The sequence below is a fragment of the Canis aureus genome, chromosome 17 (genome assembly GCF_053574225.1).
Source record: "Canis aureus isolate CA01 chromosome 17, VMU_Caureus_v.1.0, whole genome shotgun sequence".
Taxonomy (NCBI): Eukaryota; Metazoa; Chordata; class Mammalia; order Carnivora; family Canidae; genus Canis; species Canis aureus.
In genome coordinates, this window is record NC_135627.1 from 53572235 (window position 1) to 53593879 (window position 21645).

At 40.3% G+C, this 21645-nt stretch overlaps 1 protein-coding gene across 10 annotated transcripts in view; it reads right to left on the bottom strand.

Annotated features, from left to right (window-relative positions):
* EPSTI1 (epithelial stromal interaction 1) overlaps positions 1-21645 on the bottom strand; it is a 94853-nt gene that overhangs the window by 62814 nt on the left and 10394 nt on the right. For 7 of the 10 annotated variants that reach the window (XR_013355930.1, XM_077855548.1, XM_077855543.1 and 4 more), the window contains exons 2-5: positions 11728-11786; positions 8834-8917; positions 5664-5737; positions 4910-4993 (exon numbers count right to left, since the gene is read on the bottom strand). Coding sequence is in view for 9 of the 10 variants with exons in the window: in XM_077855548.1 (XP_077711674.1) it covers positions 4910-4993; positions 5664-5737; positions 8834-8917; positions 11728-11786 (301 nt within the window). In the remaining variant the exon portion in view is untranslated. Of the gene's footprint in view, positions 1-4909; positions 4994-5663; positions 5738-8833; positions 8918-11727; positions 11787-13189; positions 13249-17074; positions 17239-20415; positions 20442-21645 lie in introns of those variants that run through there. The other 3 variants (XM_077855547.1, XM_077855550.1, XM_077855546.1) reach the window with 3 other exon arrangements.

Genomic DNA, 21645 nt, shown 5'->3' on the forward strand with positions numbered 1-21645 from the left:
ATACAACAAAGTCAAATGAGATAGTCTTAAAGCACTTCTCTGCATCTATAATTAATTAGGTTAGGGCACCCCAGTCAGTGATTGCTGCACGCTAGGCATTGTATTAAGGGCTCTGCACATATTGTATCCTTTAAGCCTTCATTCCATTATATTAATATTATGCCCATTTTACTAAAGAAAGTAAGGCATAGAGAAGCTAATAGCTTACTTTTTTAGTACTATCTCTATATTTCAAAGACATACATCCCAGCACTATGGGATTAATTAAGGGATCCTACTGGATTTCAGCAATAGAGGCTAACTGCTGACACCAGTTCATCCACAAAGAAATGTGTAATGTAGGAACCATATTTCTGGGGAAATACTGGTGTTCCTTGAAATTTTTCAGAAATGGACATTTTTGCTACTTTATAAAAATATTGAAATAAGTACCTTAACATTTTACCCTGTAATGTCTTAAACTTAGCCCTTGCTACTTCTTGCTTCCTAGAAATAAGTAACAAATATGATTCCTTAAAAAACATGTGTTCGGGGATCCCTGGGTGGCACAGCAGTTTAGCGCCTGCCTTTGGCCCAGGGCAAGATCCTGGAGACCCGGGATCGAATCCCACGTCGGGCTCCCGGTGCATGGAGCCTGCTTCTTCCTCTGCCTATGTCTCTGCCTCTCTCTCTCTCTCTGTGACTATCATAAATAAATAAAAATTAAAAAAAAAACATGTGTACGTATGCATCTCCGCATCTAACACGCATACCTTATTTTCTACTGGTTAGCTCCTACTTCACTTTATAACATTAAAAATAACTAACAATGCTTCTCGGTGTCTGTTTTAAACACAGTGACCTCCAGTGCTCCAAATAACTATCAGCTTTATGACTTCATAGTTTACTAGAAATCACAAGGAAAGTCATCAGATGCCACCCAGATCTCTGGCTGGTTTCCTGCCCATTTTTAGGTTATGAGACCCCAAGAGGTTCTGAATATTAAATGAAAGTATTTATGAACTATATACCACATGTATAATATTATTTCAAACACAAGAAGATCAAAGGCAGAATAATACGAGGATTCCAGGAGGTAGGAAGGATCTTTAACATGGAATTGGAAGATTTTCATGTTTTAAGTATGTGGGTATTATGAAAGCCTGTGGGGGAAAAAATCAAATTATTACCTAATTCATCAATGTGATTTTGAGGAAAAATCCATGAGGTTGATTCTCATGGCACAAAATTCAGGCAAAAGTCTTGCTTATGAGGATTTATGAAAACCTGTCTACTTAAACTGAAAGACCCAGTGGCAAAGAAAGTACTTGTAGTATGCTGCCTCTGTTTAACAACTTTCTTTCACTCTGATGTTCTCATATTTTAGAGATGTTTTCTCTGTTTTATAGATTTCCAGAAAGAGAATTTAATCCATTATCATAAAACCACATGAGTTGCATTAGTTTCCCATTGTTGCTGTAACAAATTGCCAAAACTTTGTGGCTCCAAACAATGAAAGTTTACTCAAAAAAATCTTAGAGCTCTAGAGGTCAGAAGTCCAAGATGGTCCAAGATGGCCTCACTGGGTTAAAAATCAAGGTGTCAGCAGGACTCCTTTTCTTCTGAAGGCTGCAGGGGAGAATCTTTTTCCTTGCCTTTTCTAGCCTCTAGGGGCTGCCTACATTCCTTGGCTGATGGCCCCCTCCTCCATCTTAAAGCAGCAGAGGCAGGCCACATCTTTCTCTTGCTATCGTCTCCTCAGTTCTCAATCTCCTGCCTCCCTCTCCCAATTTGATTACACTGCCACTTGGATAGTGTAGAGTTCTCCATTTGAGGGTCAATTGATTAGCAGCCTTAATTCCACCTGCAAATGTAATACCCCCCCCCTTTGCCATGTAATACAACACATTCCTAGGTTCCAGGGATTTGAACGTGGAGGGGCAATGTTTATAGCAACAATGTCCATAACAGCCAAACTGTGGAAGGAGCCTCGGTGTCCATCAAAAGATGAATGGATAAAGAAGATGTGCTCTATATATACAAGGGAATATTGCTCAGCCATTAGAAAGGACGAATACCCACCATTTGCTTTGATGTGTGTGGTGGGAGAAAGTGAGGGAGGCCCTCTTCCGCCCTGGGCTAAAGCAGCGGTGTGCTGATAAACTGAGCAACCAGCCCCAGCAAAGAGAAAGAGAGGAAGGTTGTTTTTGTAGCATTTACTGGTCTCTGTGGTGAAGATACTCCTGCGTGGTCGGGTTCAAGTTACCAAGAGGAAGTTCAGGAGGCTCTAGTACACCAGGGGAAGAATACAGAACATCAACATGTTCTAGTACAGGAAATAAAAGTTAGACTGGAGTATCCAAGTAAGTGCCCTTTCCAAACTTCCCCTTCACCTATAGGACTAACTCTTCCTGAACCCATTGACATGACCACATGCTGGCGGCCTTTCACATCCTTGTGCTTCTTAAAAATCAAAGAACACTCACAAGTGTTGGCAGGGAAGACAGTTTACTCTCCCCTCACTCACACACAGGTGGTAACCAACTAGAGACCCAGTGATCCATAGGGACCTCTCCTGGGGAAGGGAAAACTGAAGGGCAAGGGGGGTTACGATCAGAGGCTAAGCTAGGGACTCTTGGGTGGCAACAGGCTGCTTAGTTTCTACTTGACTCAGAATTCCTGGACAGTAGCCATTTGCCTGAGGAGGAGGGTGTCGTTTTGCAGTGTGATATCCATATTGTGTTGGCCGTGCATTTTAAAGAATAAGTGCTCCATAAGCACAGCCCATTATTGCTTCCCTTGGCCATTTCCACACTGGCAATGTGAAGTATGCCATTTCTAGATGGCTAATGTCCATTTTTCTTTTATCTGACAGAAGCTACTAAATAGGCTCACATTTAGTATGAAGAGCCACAGATTTATGTAGAATAGAAAGAGCTAGGTCCTGGTGGCAGCACAGGGCAATTAACCGGAGAAATCAAGTCTGTGGAAGGACCAGTGTAACTTGCTCCTGATCGTGTTAGGTAGTTTCTGTGAATGTTCCTCAACTTTTATATGCACAAGAATCAACTGGGGAGCTTATTAAAACGCAGGCTCTGGTTCAAAAGGTGTTGGATGGGGTCTCAAGATTCTGCATTTCTAACAAGTGACGCCAATGTTGCTGGTTCAAGGAACACATTTGGAGTGGGAAGCATCAACATATCAACTTTCTCTCCCTATCTTTTACTTTTGGACAAAATGATACCAATAATCATTATACTTATCACATTAGAAAAGCCAACCCAATTAAGATTTCTATAGTTAATGATTGTGATCCATCTAGTGTTATGGTACAACTTGGAAAGAGGAAAATGATGCTTTTCCTCAATGTGAAAGCCACTTCAGTCACTAACATTTCTGAATAGTGTACACTATCTGCCCTGGGAATAAATGAGCTATAAATAACCCACAAGCCAGCCAATTTGGGGATTAAATGACCACTAATTCATGACTTTTAGAAGAAAACATTGCAACACAATAATTCTTTAGGACCTGCAAGCCTCTTAGCTCAATTCCTGGTGATGACTGGATGTTTTCTTGGTTCCACCTGAAATACAGACACACTATGTAAAGGGGACACCTCCCTCTACAATCACAAGACCAAAATGTGAACTTTCCTTTGAAGACAAAAAATGAGAGGAGGAAGCTGGATGAAAAGAATGGGAAGTAGAGAAGTAGAAAGACCAAAAAATATTTTAAAGGTTAAAAACAAAAACGGAAAACAGTCTGCTCACCAGCCAGGCGGACAGTACGAAGGACTCATATACTCTCATATGTTTTATAAGCCATCACCTTTTGGCTTCATTAACCTTGTAAAAATATCTATTGCTTGGTAACAGGTTTAAATTTTGACCAACACTCCATCTTTAAAAGAAAAAAAGAAAGAGAAGGAGGGAGAGAGAAAGAGATAGGCAGACAGACAGGCAGACGGCAAGAACAGGAACTGTGTTTCCACGACTTATACTTGCAGCAGGTGCCATGCTTGGTGGTATCATGAGCCAACATTCCCACGCCTCTAATACTTAAAAACTGCCACAGCTTAGGACTTTATGGGGAATGTGAGGAGAAAGAAGAGATGGGGATAGAACAATTCTACATTCTTCCTTCTTCTACAGCAGAAAAGCAAAATTTTTAAGAGATTTCTTTTCACCAAGCCCCAGAAAGAGGATCAAAACCAAAAACATCATCTTCACTTTGAGGTTTAGAATAGATAATACCAGTAACACTAAAATGCAAATGCACGCTTTTTCTTTTATCAACGAGAGAGGTATATGTTCACTTATCTAACTCTCACCCCAAAAAATTCAATATTTGGATATAAACATGACAGCTCACTGACTGCTCTTATTACTAACTGCTTTGGCTTCTGGCCCAATACAGAGCCCCTACATGGATCGCTTGCCTGGGAGGTAAAACAGCGTGGTCACTAAGAACTCTAGCTCTGATGCCAGTCTGCCCGGATTTGAATCCCACTTCTTCTATTTACTGGCCATGAGCCCTTGGGCAAGTTATGTATCCTCTCTGCCAGTTTCCTAACTTATCAATTTAGGTAATAAGAATAATATATACTGGGATGCCTGGGTGGCTCAGTGGTTGAGCATCTGCCTTTGGCCCAGGGAGTGACCCTAGAGTCCCAGGATCAAGTCCCACATCGGGCTCCCTGCATGGAGCCTGCTTCTCCCTCTGCCTGTGTCTCTGCCTCTGTGTGTGTGTGTGTGTGTGTGTGTGTGTTTCTCATGAATAAATAAATAAAATCTTTAAAAAAATAATATATACTCATACGGTTATTTTGAGAATTAAATGAATTTGTATTTGGACAGAGTGGGGAAGAGAACCTGGCATCAGTAAGCCTTCTGCAAATGGTAGCTCATCATCCTTTCCACTGTCTTACCTTCTCTCTCTGAATCGCCTTCATCTTTTGGATTTGGGCTTCTTCTGCTTCCTTCTTGATTCTCACAGATTCTTCTCTTTTTAGCTAAATTGTATTGAAATTACAGGGGACAAAAAAAAAACAGTTACTATTTTTCAGTCTGAACCTCTGGAACACAAAATTATGATGAAAGGCAAATTACAGTATTGTTTGTGCTATACCTCACCATGATTATAGGTTGGTGCTTCCAGCTACTTAGATCACAGAGAATGGTCAGACTGCATCTCCTACCCATGAAATTAATCTCTTGTGTTTCTTCCTTGGTCTCTCTGTCTTCCCACCTCCCACCCAGGTTGGGGAGGAGAAAGAGAAGATAACATTTCCTTACTATAAAACTCATAAATTCATTGTTTTTTTTTTTTTTTTAAAGTCACTGACACCTTAAATCTTTTTGTACTACCTTCATGACTTATATTGGGTAAACAGATTCATGTTCTTAGAACAAAACATTTAAAACATGGTAGAGAGTTGAGCTATAAAATAATAATAATAATAAATCCCTTCATCAAGGGTCCTGCTGACTGATACATGGCATGGATAAGAATTCTAGATTTTTGTCTCTTTGCTTCTCACTTCTTTCTTTGATTTTGAGAGTTTCCTTTTGCAATCAGTTTAAAGGTTTTATGCTTTTGGTAAAGTTACTGTATTATTCCGTGGCTATTGAAAGTGCTGGTACTCAAATTCCTTGCCAAAATTAAAAGAGATGGATTCTGACCTTTTGCTGGTATTTAGATTGCATCACTTGGAGTTGTTGTTTCTGCCTGACTTCAGCCTCTGATTGGCTTCCACCTACAGAAAAAAAAGTCACAAAGGTGAAACATGAATATTAAGCTGAAATGTCAGCCATCAAAGACTAATTAATACATGATAAGTCTACACTGTGAATTTCTTTAACATTTTCCTATCTCTGGAAATAAGGATACAACCAGTTTTCTTACTAAGACATTAGAGAATGGTAATTTCTTAAAAGAGAAACAGAGCTGGACAGAACATGGTGCCATTTCCTGAAAGAAAAGGACAATCCTACTAAGTCATGTAGGTATTCAGGTTTTCACTTAGACTGAGATTATACCTAAAGGTCCAAGCTAAATAATAAGAAATAGTGCCTGTCTTAGAAATTCTAGAACATCCCCCCTGCTTCAGTATAACCACTCCTTAACCTACTAAGGATGATGATCAGTGATGCTGTTTTTCTTCTTATGACTCTACTGCCCCACATGCTAGTAGCGAAGTGCAGGAAATCCTCAGGGGTCTTGTCCTGACAAATATATAGTCTTTATAACCTAGTTTTTAAAACTACAATGGGAATATTTTAGTTAGCAATTGATTGTCAATCCATACTATTTATTATTCTTTCTTAGGTATTCAATTGAAAAATATGGATGTTAGATTATCTGCCTCTCTTAAACCTCAAATAATCTGGGGACAGAAATCCTTGCAGCTTGACAATCATCTAAGAATTGCTGTTTAGGGATTTCTCAGTGTTTATGCAAGCTGGGTATGTGCATTATAAAGATCCCTTTGAAATAATTCTCCGGTGCTTTGGTCACTAAAAGTGTCAGTTCTCTGAAAGATTCATTCACACAGAAGCAGCATTAAAACAATTTGCATTCACTGTAGTTTTTGTAATTGAACTGATAAAAACACCATAGAGACATTTCTTCTGAGTCCCAAAAGATGTATAAGGCCTATTTTGTTTTAGCCCTTCAGTCTCTGTTGTGGGGGATTGGGGAATGGGAAAGAAACAGTGAGGACTATTGGAGCTTTTATCTAATGTTACAGCCACTGTCAGCATCTCCCAGGACTATTCCAATATTCTAAGGGGTAGAAGAATAGGGCAGGAAGTGAAATTTAATAGAAATAAAGAAAGTCAGATTCCTAAGAATTTGAAGATTTTGTTCAAAACTTATCTCAAGGTTTAACACAGTCTAAATTTTTCTCTTTCCCCCCAGCCTCTTCCCATACCTATAACCTTAACCATTTTAGGTATATTATTAACAGAAAACTGCAATGAGATTCCTGCTCACATTGGCTAAGGCTCTGAGATACTAGGCACCAACTGCTCCAGATTCTAAAGTGAGGGGCCTGGCTCCCTCAGCAGGATCTGCAAAGGGGTAACTGAAAACAGGGGAACCTTAACTAGCAACTGCCTTCAGCCCATAAAAGAGGCTGGATAGGTCACAGGAGGTAGAATCAGAGGAAAGAGGTCTTTGTGAATTCCATTTTGTCTGTGTGTATATTTGGGGAAGAAGGGATATTATGTCAAAATGGGCAAGAGACCATGAAAATCACTTGGAGAACTCGATCTGCATCTCCAATGACTGAAGCATCTAGTGTACCTATTCCTAGAGAAGTCAGGGATGCTGGCTGCTGTTAGATGGCTACCCAGGTCATCAAGAAGAGGTGGCTGCATGGCAAATGGTCTGTACTCCCAGAGTATGGGGGAAGAAAGGATACACAAGTGTTTCCTGTGCTCCCCATCTGGGATGCATGAAAGAGAATGGCAACATAAAGCCATCTTACAGGGGCTTGTTGCCCATGTGGGCCACCCTACAAAGATGGTCTACCGGCTTAAGAGCCAGCGGTGAAGCCAAGTATGCCAGCAAGAATGTATATGTTGTGTCTATGGGAGAAATCCAGGAGAGAGATGGATGGCAGGCAAGGGGGCTCTGAAGAACTCCAGGAGTGAGAATGCACAGCAGGGACTTTCAGAAACCAGATCTGCGCAGTACAGATCCTACCTCTCTTATCTCTCCTCTCTTCTACCCAGGAGGGGTCAGAATTTGGGAACAGAGCAGTCAATAGAGAAAAATTCAGCCATGTCCCATTTCCTTTGCTAGCTTTCTACTCAGAGTAGGCCTGGCCTGGAGCAGAGAGAGAGCCTGAATCTCCATCAGTAACAGAGTTTTGACTAGTACCTAAGACTGAACACTAATGACTAAATGATACTATTTAACACCTAGAATTAGCTGGACAACTTTTATTTGAGAAAGACCAAAAAGATCTAATTTCATCCAAAGAGCATGGGGAAAAACCAGTCCCACATAGCCAGTGGGGGGGGTGGGGGGGCATTAGGAAGGACAAAGCTGTTCCTTGGTTATGCCCCTCAAATGTGGCTTATTCAGCATAAAGGTGACACTTGAGGTTAACCCCTTTCCCCGAAATACAGTGGAATGATGGTGATAATACCATCACTTTCACCCATCAAATGATTTCCAAATTAGGTTATTTTATTTTCACCAGCCCTTTCAGTTCTCAGATGCTGCTGGAAGAGAAAAGAAAGGACGTGAATGATTCCCATTAGGTGGCATCCCTGTTGAATGATTCAAACACCAGGCAAGGGCAGCCCGCACAATTCATCACACTGGCGTGCACTCCAGAGGCCCAAAGGTCTCTCTATCTGTAGAATGAAAACACAGGTGGTGTTCTCTTTATACCCACCACCAGGTCCCCAGCTCATTCTCATTCTTAGTTTTAGAATTGAATATCCATTCATTTACTTTCCCATTAGCATTAATCCTGGCAGGATTAATATGCTCGTGCTAGCTTTTACTCCCATCCTGACTAGTGCTACGACAAGGCATATGCAGCACCCCAGGTAAGCTTTCTTCAGAGTTGATCATCTAAGAGGATCTAAATTATTCAGCAATTAAGCCATCACTTTATTCCCACACAACTGTGGCATCATACATTTGCTTCTTGCAGAAAATCAGAAACAACATCCCTACACACCTAAGAGTTTCCATTTTAAATGCATTCCATTCCAAGCAGCACAGTGACCCAAAAACCTGTAACCTGTGTCCAAAGATAGGTGTAGGCAAGGTGCTAACAGGATCCCTGGGTGGCCCTGTCCTCCCGATTCAGGCACCTGGTTTGCTGGCTTACCTAACCGCCTTGGCACCAGGTTAACAGGCTTCGCTCTATGTTGCTCCTTCCACTTCTCAAGATTCTTCAGCTCTTGCTCAGCAACTAAGCCAAGTGAGAAATGTCATCAATTATTAGAATATAAAAAGGAAACAGGTCCCTTGAAAGGAACAAACATCAGAGGGCGATTAACTGTATGCAAGCATCGGTGGACAGAATATCCAGGAAAGGAAGAAACCCCCACCCCCCAGCCCCACCCTACCCTACCCCGCCCCACCCCACCCCCTGGAGTCACCCTGCACCCACCCCTGAGGCAATTTCTCTCCAAGAGTATGAACTGAAGGTTCAAATTTGATTAAACAAGGCCACGATAGCCAAACTGTGGAAGGAGCCTCGGTGTCCAACGAAAGATGAATGGATAAAGAAGATGTGGTTTATGTATACAATGGAATATTACTCAGCTATTAGAAATGACAAATACCCACCATTTGCTTCAACGTGGATGGAACTGGAGGGTATTATGCTGAGTGAAGTAAGTCAGTCGGAGAAGGACAAACATTATATGTTCTCATTCATTTGGGGAATATAAATAATAGTGAAAGGGAAAATAAGGGAAGGGAGAAGAAATGTGTGGGAAATATCAGAAAGGGAGACAGAACGTAAAGACTGCTAACTCTGGGAAACGAACTAGGGGTGGTAGAAGGGGAGGAGGGCGGGGGGTGGGAGTGAATGGGTGACGGGCACTGGGTGTTATTCTGTATGTTAGTAAATTGAACACCAATAAAAAAAAAAAAAAAATTTGATTAAACAAAAAAAAAAAAAACTGAACTACTAAAATAAGGGAGTTTAGTTTTTTTTCTCTCATTCTGTCATTTTTAAAATCCTATATCAAATTCATTTTTTTTAATTCCCTATAGACGATGTGTGCAAAATGAGATTATCCATATGTCGATAAGAACTCTTCACACACAGTAAACATATCCCCAGAGAATTTTTTTTAAGACTTTATTTATTTATTCATGAGAGACAGAGAGAGAGAGAGGCAGAGACACAGGCAGAGGGAGAAGCAGGCTCCATGCAGGGAGCCTGACGTGGGACTCGATCCGGGGTCTCCAGGATCAGGCCCTGGGCTGAAGGCGGTGCCACCCGAGCTGCCCTCCCCAGAGAATTCTGATGCCCATAGTAACTGTACTTTAAATGTCCCCCAAGCTTACTGCAGCTGGGAGGAGTGAGGGCTCTTGGGTTCCTGGCGCTGGATACCACCAGGCCAAAGGCCTCCTCGTGCTGGAGCATTGCTATTTCCCCAAATATGGACCCTGTGTGACAGCAGGGGGCTCCAGAGATCCTGATCCTGTCTTTCCCAAGGCACGTCTGAAATCTTCCCAGACCTGATTGTTTCAAAGGTCCCTATATGGTAGTTTTTAATTATCAGCAGAAAAAAGAAAAAAAACTGAAACATCCCAAAATTCCAGACCACACCAAGGCTTAAATTCCTGGAAAGTATTGAAATCAAAAGCTTGTAAAATGCCAGAACCTTTAGGATTTGGGTGGTCGCCACCGGTAGCACCCACAATCGCTCTGCATAGTTGGGACTGTTGTATCCTGCCGGTGTTCTGATGCAGGTGTACCACCCAGGGTGCCACCTGTGTGGTGGAGACCAAAGTCTCTAATGTAGAGGCCTGTTGTGCCTGTATGTCCATTCTTAGCCACAGTATTAAATTTCTTACCAAGATCTCATAAAGGAGAGCACAGAACATCAGGGCTAGCCCAGAGCTTGACTTGAACAAGCCTCATAACTTCTTTGTGAACTAGTTGAACTTTAGTTCTCCATCCACCTCTAAGGTATAATGCTTTAACTTTAAATGACAGCATTTATTTTACTGTACAACTTCAGGCAAAAATGTTACATACCCACTAGGTACAAGGAGCACAAAAATAAGTAAGGTGTCCCTGCCCTCAAAGAGATGGTAATGCACACAAGCCAAGTACACATATAAAAATAGCTGAGGGTAGACTCTGATACTTACACAATTATGGGAACACAGAGGCTAAAGAAAGATTCTATTAAGAAGGGACGGGACAGGACAGATCAAGAAAGGGGCAATTGGGCTCCTGGGTGGTGGCTCAGTCAGTTGGGCATCTGCCTTCAGCTCAGGTCATGATCCCAGGGTCTTGGGATCCAGTCCTGTGTCTGGCTCCCTGTTCAGTGGGGAGTCTGCTTCTCCTTCTCCCTCTTCCCTCCCTCCTGCATGTTCTCTCTCTCTCGCATTCACTCTTGCTCTCTCTCTCTCAAGTAAATAAATAAAATATTTTTTTAAGATTTTATTTATTTATTCATGAGAGACAGAGAGAGAGGGGAGGAGAGACACAGGCAGACAGAGAAGCAGGCTCCATGCAGGGAGCCCGACATGGGACTCGATCCTGGGGCTCCAGGATCATTCCCTGGGCTGAAGGCAGATGTTCAACCACTGAGCCACCCAGGGATCCCAATAAAATCTTTAAAAAAAAAAAAAAAAGAAAGACAAATTATGTCATAATATATTTCATATATAATTCATCTGCCCCACAGGTGTTCATAGTTCTGTAAAAGTATCTGCGGCCAGCCCAATTTCCTGGGAACTAGATAGATTTACTGGCAATAGATGGTGAAATTGTTTGAGGCCAATGGAAATCTGAGATTTACAACCACATTACATGAGTTTCTGCTATTAACATAGAGAAACAAATTTAGAAGCATTAACAACAGAATAATCAGAAGGTAAAGCAGCTGAAGTTAAAAAAAGAAAAAAATTTGGTGTAAGATCTGGTGAGTCTATACAAACGAGAAAATAAAAATACTACAACCTAAGTAAACCAATCCTCCTCTATAAGAAGAGAAGAAGCATTCTGAATGTTGAATGGATACAAATACGTACTCCTTTGTATCTGACTTCTTCGGTTTTCATTGGGTGCTATCATGGTATATGCGCCTGGGCTAGAATAAAGATGAAAAAAACGATTACCATGAGGAACTACTCATGCATATAAACCTCCAGACAGTCTTTCTGCTCATATACTTATGCTCATCACCCACAAACAGATATCATGTAAGAGAACCTTCTTCTTAAGACCCAGCTCTGTACTCTAGGAGCTTCCAATCTAGTTGCCAAGATAAAACAAATGCACAGGGCCAAACGTGAAAATATAAAGCAGTTGGTGAACACTGACAAGTGACTACTTCCTTTTGGCTCTTGGTAAACTGTCTTTGTAGGGATCCATTTTTCCTCCAGGTGGCACTCGTGGGCAACTCCCTTGGAAAGGGCTCTAGATGGGCATTCTCTGCCGTGATGACCCACATTGGAGGTACAGAAAACACTTGTGCATTCTTGTTCCCACAAACTGGAAATACAGGCCATTTGCAATGCAGCCACCTTCTCTTCATGACACATCTGAGTAACCCTCTGACCACAGTCTTGTGCTTTGGGACTTTGGGACTTTGACTCTTCCAGGCCTGGGTCTACTAGGTCCCCCATCCTCCTGGGGACACAAGTAGAACATAATCAGAGAAGGATTTTAATTCATGGGATGGGGATCTGGGAAGACTTCATTTCAGCAAAAATACACAACACTGGGCAGCCCGGGTGGCTCAGCAGTTTAGCGCCGCCTTCAGTCCAGGGCCTGACCCTGGAGACCCGGGATCAAGTCCCACATCAGGCTCCCTGCATGGAGCCTGCTTCTCCCTCTGCCTGTGTCTCTGCCTCTCTCTCTCTCTCTCTCTCTCTGTGTCTCTCATAAATAAATAAAATCTTAAAAAAAAAAATACACAACACTGAGATACCAGGAAGTTGTTAAAATATTGTGAGCTTTTGAGGACAGAAACTTGACTGATCTATACACACCCAGCCTCTGGCACGATGCCTGGCACAAAGTAGCTGCTTCATGCATGTGGGCTGAACTAAAATGAAATGATGCCACAGAGCTAGTCTGTATATTGGGGGGTGGGGGGGATTGAGATGATGCACGTGGTCCCACAAGAGTACAAATACTTCACAGAGCAGAAATCTAGTGCAACAGACTGCAGCATATGTGTGGGGACAGTTTTAGAGGAAATACTATGGATAAACACAGCTTATAAATGTAGGATTTAAAAAAAAAACCCAGATACTCTTAGAATTCTTTCTCTTCAACACAGAATGTACAATTTCAAAGGACAAATTAGCAAAGATTGAACAGTAGAGGCCAAAGTGCTGATTAACAGAAGTCATTTCTTCCTTATCTCATTATTTTCCTAGCAGCAAGACTTCAGCCTGCTTCAAACTGGGCTTTAATTTTAGACTTGTAAATGGGAAGTGTACAACCACCTTTGCATGCAAATGGGGCTGCAAGATGCCCAATTACCTAATGTATATCAGCAGACGTTGCATGTGTAGCCTCACATGCATACGACGTTATGAATATAAAATCAGGAGGCTGCTACTGGAAATTAATCCCTTGTCCATTGCATATTCTTTGTTCACCCTAAGAAAGATTTTTCAGTCCTCAATTGCCAGCACTTCATAGGAGCTTGGGAGCTGAATTCTGTGGATAATAGCTGCGCATTTGAATATGATGCAGTGGTGAGCCACTGTACAGAGCCTTAAAGATGAAACACAAGGTACTGGATTTAAGTACCAACCATGACATGACTGCACAATCCTCAATGTCCACTAACATTAAGGTATAAAGCTTCTCACACTACCAGGGATTTGACTCTATACAAACCAGTAGTTCTCAAACGTTAGTGTGTCTCAGAATCACCTGGAGGGCCTGTTAGAGTGCAGCGTTCCTAATTCAGGAGGTTTGGGGTGGGGGTTGAGAAGCTGCATTTTTTTAACAATTCCCAGGTAATGTCTATGTTCTTGATCTAGGGACCACGTTGTGAGAACCATCGCTGTAGATAATTCAAGCTAGATAGATAATTCAACATTTAAACTTAAGGGGAGGGATCCCTGGGTGGCGCAGCGGTTTAGCGCCTGCCTTTGGCCCAGGGCGCGATCCTGGAGACCCGGGATCGAATCCCACGTCAGGCTCCCGGTGCATGGAGCCTGCTTCTCCCTCTGCCTCTCTCTCTCTCTCTCTCTCTGTGACTATCATAAAAAAATTAAAAAAAATAAATAAACTTAAGGGGATTTAGGGATTAAATCACTGATAAACACATAGACATTAAATCATCTGCCAAAGGTCATGAGGCTAATTAAGCAGTGATGCTTAGACTCGAACCCAGGACTTCTGTCTTAGACCAGCTGGGCATCTGCAGCTAACTCTTCAGCTCAATACAGAAAGCATACAGTAGGACTGTCATTTATCTCCAGCCTCTTGATAGGCTTCCAAAGGAATCTACTTAACGGAGCACCTATTTATGGACTTGTGCTAAGGGGCTATTGAAGAGTGAGGAAAATATGAAAAAACAGACACCAACCAGTTTAACGGAGAGTAGACTCTAGTTTGGAACAATTTACGGAACTGCAGGAGCACACCAGGAGAATACCCAAACAAGTGTCAAAATAGGATGATAAGGAGAGATCCAAGGTGGGGGAGAGTTACAGAGACCCCAGGGGCGGGAAGAAATCTTCAGAGAAGCTTAGCAAGCTCAAGTTTATTTTTTTTTTTATTTATTTATGATAGTCACAGAGAGAGAGAGAGAGAGGCAGAGACACAGGCAGAGGGAGAAGCAGGCTCCATGCACCGGGAGCCCGACATGGGATTTGATCCCGGGTCTCCAGGATCGCGCCCTGGGCCAAAGGCAGGCGCTCAACCGCTGCGCCACCCAGGGATCCCGCAAGCTCAAGTTTAAAAGGTAGGTTCTAAAATGGCAAAAAAGAAGTACTAGGACTTTACTAAGAGCAAACTCATAGAGAATTTTGCAAGTTCCTTGGGCCTCCCCTATGCAAATTTTGTGAAAGATTGAGAAAGAAAACAAAATCAATCTGTTTCTAAAAAGATCTTACTCTACAATTTCTTTTTCTTTTTTTTCTTTTTTTTTACTCTACAATTTCTAATCTGGATAAGGTAAAGTCTGATGACATCATACTAGAATCTTTTGTTTTAGGAACTGAACTGTAGTCAATCTATTGCAATCCGTGTAGCCTACGAGTACACAGTGCAGGACCATGAAAAGAGGGAAAGAATTATCCAACCCTAAATTCAGAGCCTTTTAACTGAAAGCATTTGAACATAACCCCAGGGTCAAGGACAGAGGTCCCAGTAATAAATGTTTCATGTTAGAGAATTCCTTAGCAACCTTTTTAGTAACATTTTCTTGCCTGAACATGCCAGATCTGAAACATAATATTCAGAAGAAAGAATGGCAAGTAATTGAGCTTCTATTCTTCTTACCTGCTACGGGGAAGAGGAGCCTAGGTCTAAGGTTCTGCTCTTTATCTTTTATTTTTTTATCGTGTGGCAGAGTGTAACGCCTTGTTAGATACAAATATTCATCCCTTCTCTCCTCGCTTTTTCTTGACACGAATAACAAGTATAATTTATTCATGTTTTCAGCCAATTAGTTTCCACCCACAGCAAGGGCCTCTGCTGTTTTAACCTGCATGTCTTCCCTTTCAACATTCTGACTCTCAAAGATGCTGATCTAGACAAGCCCAACCTACCTATATTTAGTATTCTGGGCATTTCCTGATTAAGCAATATTCAAGCCACTGAAATAAATGTATATCTTTGAAAATGAGTTTCCTTAATTACCTCATTGAAACTTAATGAAATATCACAATTCGTAAGATTATTTTCACTTTCAACAGCGCACATCCGTGAGACATACTAGGGGAAATCATACAAAGAACAGCACAAGACAAAGAGGAAAATGTGTTCCTGCACCGTAAAAAAAAAAAAAAAAAAAAAAAAAAAAGAAGGAAAGAAAAAGAAAAAAGAAAGAAAGAAAAAACACAAAAAAGAAAAATATATTTAAGGAATGTTTTTCTTGTGAGATCTCTCCTGAGCTACACAACTGCTTCTCTGGTGTTCATTCTTGCACAATTTTTATAATGTCTCATCAATAAGCACTCTATGAAAAAACGTTATGCTGAAGTTATGAAAAATACCTTGGCTGACTAAAAGTATTCCATAAATATATCCCCTGGTGTGTACAAACTGCAGTAGATGTAATTTAAATTTCTAATTAGGAACAACACTGGTTTGACTGAAAAAGAAACATAGGAGCAAAAATTCAGAAAGAGGTAGAAGATTAAGTAACAAACAGATCTTTCCAAGCAGAATAGTAGACATGTAGTCTACTATCCTGTAAGAAATTAGTTTGAAATTTTCATAGTTCAAGAAAATCCTAACCTTGTGTGAATTTGAAAAAAAAAAAAGATTTTTGGTTAATCAAAAGCACTGGATAGAGATTTATTTTTTAGCTACAGCTTTCCATATTGGTTTTTCTTTTATGGCCTTCTAAAGGGGCCTCTGAAGCTTACTGTTTTAGGCCAACATGAGTCAAAACTTTTGAGGTATTCAGGTTTCCAAAAGTTCTTTTATAAACAGACCATATTCTCAAGAAAAAAACAAAAAAAGTGACAAGGACAGGCTGAGAGATTCATCCTTAACCACTCCACCTGTTACACCAACTCTGATCCAGCACTCCACAACTCCAGTGTAGAAGGGCTCATGAATTCTCTTTGGTCTCAGAACCTGCAGAACCCAAAACATTGTCTACACATTCAAGAGACTGATGTGAAGTGGGTCAGTTCTTTAATTCACAGCTTCTGCTGGACAGTTGAATAGACACCCAGAGGGCTTGAACAGACAGACACCCAGGGAGGAAAAGATAAACAAGAGATCACAGATCATCAGCTCCTTTGTTCATAGGATAACTTTACAGAAAGTCGAAAGAAGTATATACATGCACACATCCATTCATCCATCCATCCCAGCACCCCTACGTGTAGGCTCATGACTTAGTGAGGTGGGGTTAATTTATGCAAATTAGAAAAATGTGCCCCTTCTTTCAGGTGGAAGTAACCCTACACCAGGGCACATGGTTTGGTATGTATTTCAGCTCCAAATTATCACCTGAGCCAGGTAAGTTTGTGCAGTTTACCAACCTGCACAACCATACAGGGTAGACCTGAAAGATGTCACATTTTGTCCCTTAAAACACATATACAAAAAAAAAAAAAAAAAAAAAAAAAACACATATACACACATAAATGATAAAAGCTATGAGAAAAGCAAGAGGGATTCACTTTAAAGATACAAAGAATATATATGAAACATAATGTTATAGAGACTTACCTTTAAGAGGCCAAAAACCAATGACAGGAGTAGAGACGGGAACCAATTTTTAGGTACACTTGCAAAATGTATAAAATTCCTTCCTCAGTACAAACCATGAGAGACTCCTAACTCTGGAAAATAAGCAACGGGCTGCAGAAGAGGAGAAGGGTGGGGGGATGGAGTGACTGGGTGACGGGCACTGAGGAGGGCACTTGATGGGATGAGCACTGGATGTTATACGATATGTTGGCAAACTGAAATGAAACAAAATATAAAAAAGAAAAGATATTTCCTTCCTCAGTAAAAATAACTACAAGGAATTCCTATTTTCAGAACATAGAAATATCAGGTCTGGGAATTGATTTGAGCCTGCTTGCAAACTAACCTTAACCTAACAAGCTAACCTTAGCCTAACGGTAAGCCTGTTACTGTTCCATAGGTGCTGGCAAAAGCCATGAGACTCAAAAAAAAAAAAAAAAAGCCATGAGACTCCTGGGTCAGAGACTAAGACTTTATTACTCATGCATTACAACATACTGCATGAGCATTAGCATATTTATGTCTGTTCTCTCCGGCACCAAGTCTGATGGGGGCAACATGACAGACACTGCACACACAGTGTGTTGGCATGACAGGTGAGGGACACGGTTGAGGAAACTACCATTTTTACAGCAGGTAGTAAGCAAGCCTGGTCTTGGTTGTAGGGAAAGCTAACCTCATCTTTCAAGGTTCCCAGCTACCTAATGAGAGGAATAGTCTAGAGGAAAGAATGGTCTGGTGTGCGGTCTTGGCACACCCAGCAAGACACCTAAGAGTGGAAGAGGCCCACGCAGGACTGTCTTTTCCAACAAGAGAATATTCAGGATAAACATTCTCTTTAAGAACAGCTTAGTGATAAGGAAATGGGCATTTGCATTAAAGCCACTTATTTACCAAATGGTTGTACATTTTCTGTTATTATTATTATTATTAGACTAAGATCTGATTATGTCTACATGTCTTAAGCATTGCTCCTGAAGAGTATCAAGGAGAAAACCAGAAATGCAAGCCATGAGGGACTTACATCTAAATCTCTGCATAGAACATTTATTTTATTTTAAGATTTTATTTATTTATTCATGAGGGGCACAGAGAGAGAGGCAGAGACACAGGCAGAGAGAGAAGCTGGCTCCATGCAGGGAGTCCGATGTGGGACTTGATCCTGAGACTCCAGGATCATGCCCTGAGCTGAAGGTTGATGCTCAACTGCTGAGCCACCTAGGTGTCCCATGCATAGAACATTTAAAAACAAATTTTGCCTTTTATTTCTGATTTTGGAAGAAACATATGCTTATAGGAGAAAATTCACAAAGATATATGTTTTAAATATGGAAAAGTCACTCATAATCCCACCCTTAAGAGATCACAAATACTTTTCTTGGAGTAAATTTCAGTCCAATCTATATTCTGCATCTATTATTACACAGTTGCAATCATATCTGAAGTCAAATTGTATGTCTTACTTTCACTTATAAGTAGTTTTCCCAACTATTCACGTAACAAGCTTAATATTACATGGCTGATAATACTTCACAACATGGATATAGCATAATATAAGCACTCACTTAACTATTTCAGTTGTTTCAATTGTTCTCTATTATAAACAATCCTGCAGGATGTACAAAGCATAAAAATAAAGTTTTGCACAGAATATTATCCAGAAGAAGACTCTAAGAACAAGAATGTGGACTACATTTAAATTTTTTCATCCCTTAGATATCCCATTTGCATTTCCAAAAATCCCAGGAAGTTTAATTGGGTGATTACTTTCTGCCCTCAGGCCTCACTCTCCCCAGTTCTCAAACTAGGAAGATACTGGCCCTAACCAACCATTCCTTTTCACCTCCTCCTTCTAACGGCACCTTTATACTATTCAGGTTGACAACTCTACCCGGTTAAAAGATTAGAGTCCACAACCTTTTTTATAGCTATGTATGACCATCTTACCAAGTTTGGGAAATCAAAATATAAATGGAAGCCACTGAGAAGGATTTCCAGGAAAACTCCTTTAAATGGGGACAGACAGGAAAAATTGTCGGTTGCTTTCCCCTTCCTGGAAGACTGAAGTGGTAGCTAATGCTCAAGCAGCTATCTTGGTCAATGAGGCTACTTGACTATGAAAGACACACATCAGGGATCCCTGGGTGGCGCAGCGGTTTGGCGCCTGCCTTTGGCCCTGTGGAGACCCGGACCCCACGTCGGGCTTCCGGTGCATGGAGCCTGCTTCTCCCTCTGCCTGTGTCTCTGCCTCTCTCTCTCTCTCTCTTTCTCTCTCTCTCTGTGTCTCTCATGAATAAACAAATAAAAACTTAAAAAAAAAAAAAGAAAAAAGAAATAGCAGAGCAGAAAGACAAAAGCTATGCTGTGCCCTGTGACCACCTCATGAGCAGTAATCTATTGCTATGCTGCCTGACTTTAAACCTTAATTCTGTTACTTTCTAACTATAATCTTGAGCAAATTACTAAGTTTTTCTATTTTTTTTCACCCATGAAATGGGACTAACAGCTATGTCCTTAGACCAATGCTAGAAAATAAATGTTCTATTATACTTGCTTGCTATTTGTACTACATCACCCCTAGACTAGCTGCCTTCACACTTATTTCATAGGTGAGAAACAAATAAACAAAGCCATCTATGCTTAAGACACCTATTTGGAGATATCTATTATATGTAATTGTAACGTAAGAATGATGTGTGTGTGTGTGTGTGTGTGTATATATATATATATATATATATATATATATGATACCTCTTTTATCATATGTAATAAAACCTAGCCCTGAATCACAGTACATCTCCTTTTTCATGCTGTGACTGAATTTCTTTGCTCCAACTTCTTCCACAACATATACAATTTAGCTTTTCTAATTGTCTTTTTACAATCTTGGTTCTGGCATTTGTCTCTAACATCTATATCCTAGTTCCTGATTCTTTCCTTTGATCTGTGTCTTAGGAGTAATAAGAACCACCGCATGAGACAAAGTGGTGTTGATAAATAGCTCATTAAAGATTAGCAAATAGTCTTCTGTAAAAGATAGCATGTTTCTGAGCCCAGGTTTTTTTCCCTAAATTATTTATTGAGCCATAATATACTTAGGACAAACTGTACAAATCTTAAACATACAGCTCCATGACAAACTTCCTTTGAATTTCTCCAGATTCCAAAAGAATAAAGGAAAAAAAGAAAGAAGCACAATGAACTTTAGAATATGATCTGAAATTACTTATTCCCCAATTTTTTGTCTTAAATTTTAAGCCTACAAGCAAAGTTAAAATATTGATAAAATGAAAACCTGTATACTATTTATCTATACTTACCAATTGTTCATGTTTGGCCACATTTCTTTCACTCTCATCTTTATTCTTTCTGAACTATATGAAAGTAAACTACAGAGTCAGTAAGATAACCCCAAATACTTTAGCATGTATCTCCTAAAAACAAAGACATTCTCCTAGTTACATGTTAAAAACTTTTGCACCCAAAGGAATTAACATTAATATAGCATTTACTCTATATTCAAATTTCTAAATTGTTCCAACTTTTAAAATATTCTTCTCTACCCCCACTGCATCCTGGATCCAATCACAGATTACAGATGCCTGTTGTTTGACATGTCTCTATAGACTTCTAGGATGCAGGACCATTTCCTTGACTTTTTCCTGCCTTTCATGACTAACATTTCTGAAGAGTCCAGGTGTGATGGTTAATTGTATGTGTCAACTTGACATGGCAACAGGATACCCCTGTATCTGGCTAAACACTATTTCTGTGTATGTCTGTGAGGGTGTTTCTGAAACAGGTAAGCATTTGAATCCATGGTCTGAGTGAAAGCAGGCAGCCTTTACTATTGTGGGTGGGCATCACCAAACCCACTGAGGGCCTCAACAGAACAAGGAAGGCAGAGGAAGGTTGAAATCAGTCTTGACCTGATTAGCTGAGCTGAGACATGGATCTTCTGCTCTTGATGCTCCTGGTTGTCAGGCCTTCACACTTAGAGGGGAATGTACACCATGGGCTCTATTGCTTTTAGGACTTCAAACTACACACTGGCTTTCCTGAGTCTCCAGCTTGTAGATGACAGATCATGGGATTTCTCAGCCCTCATAATTATGTGAACCAATACTTTATAGCCTTATAACAAATTTCTTTATAAATATATATATATGAAATAATAATCTCTTCACATATAAATATATAAGCATATTGTATATTTATATAATTATAAAATATATTTATTATAATTATACTCTATTTTATAATTTGCATATTTTATATATAATAAAATTTATATATTTATATATTAAAATTCATTTATACATTTTATGTTATATGTATATATATACTATATAAAATCTATTAGTTCTGTTTGTCTGGAGAACCCTGACCAATATACCAGGTAAACTGTCTTATAGAATTTATAGAACACTTCACACTCTGGATTTGAGAAAATGATGATTAGATGTTCAAGTTAGACATTTTGGGGAAGAGTACTACATAAAAGATAATATCCAAGATTCCAGTGTGAGAACAAGGGTTGTTTCCTTGCA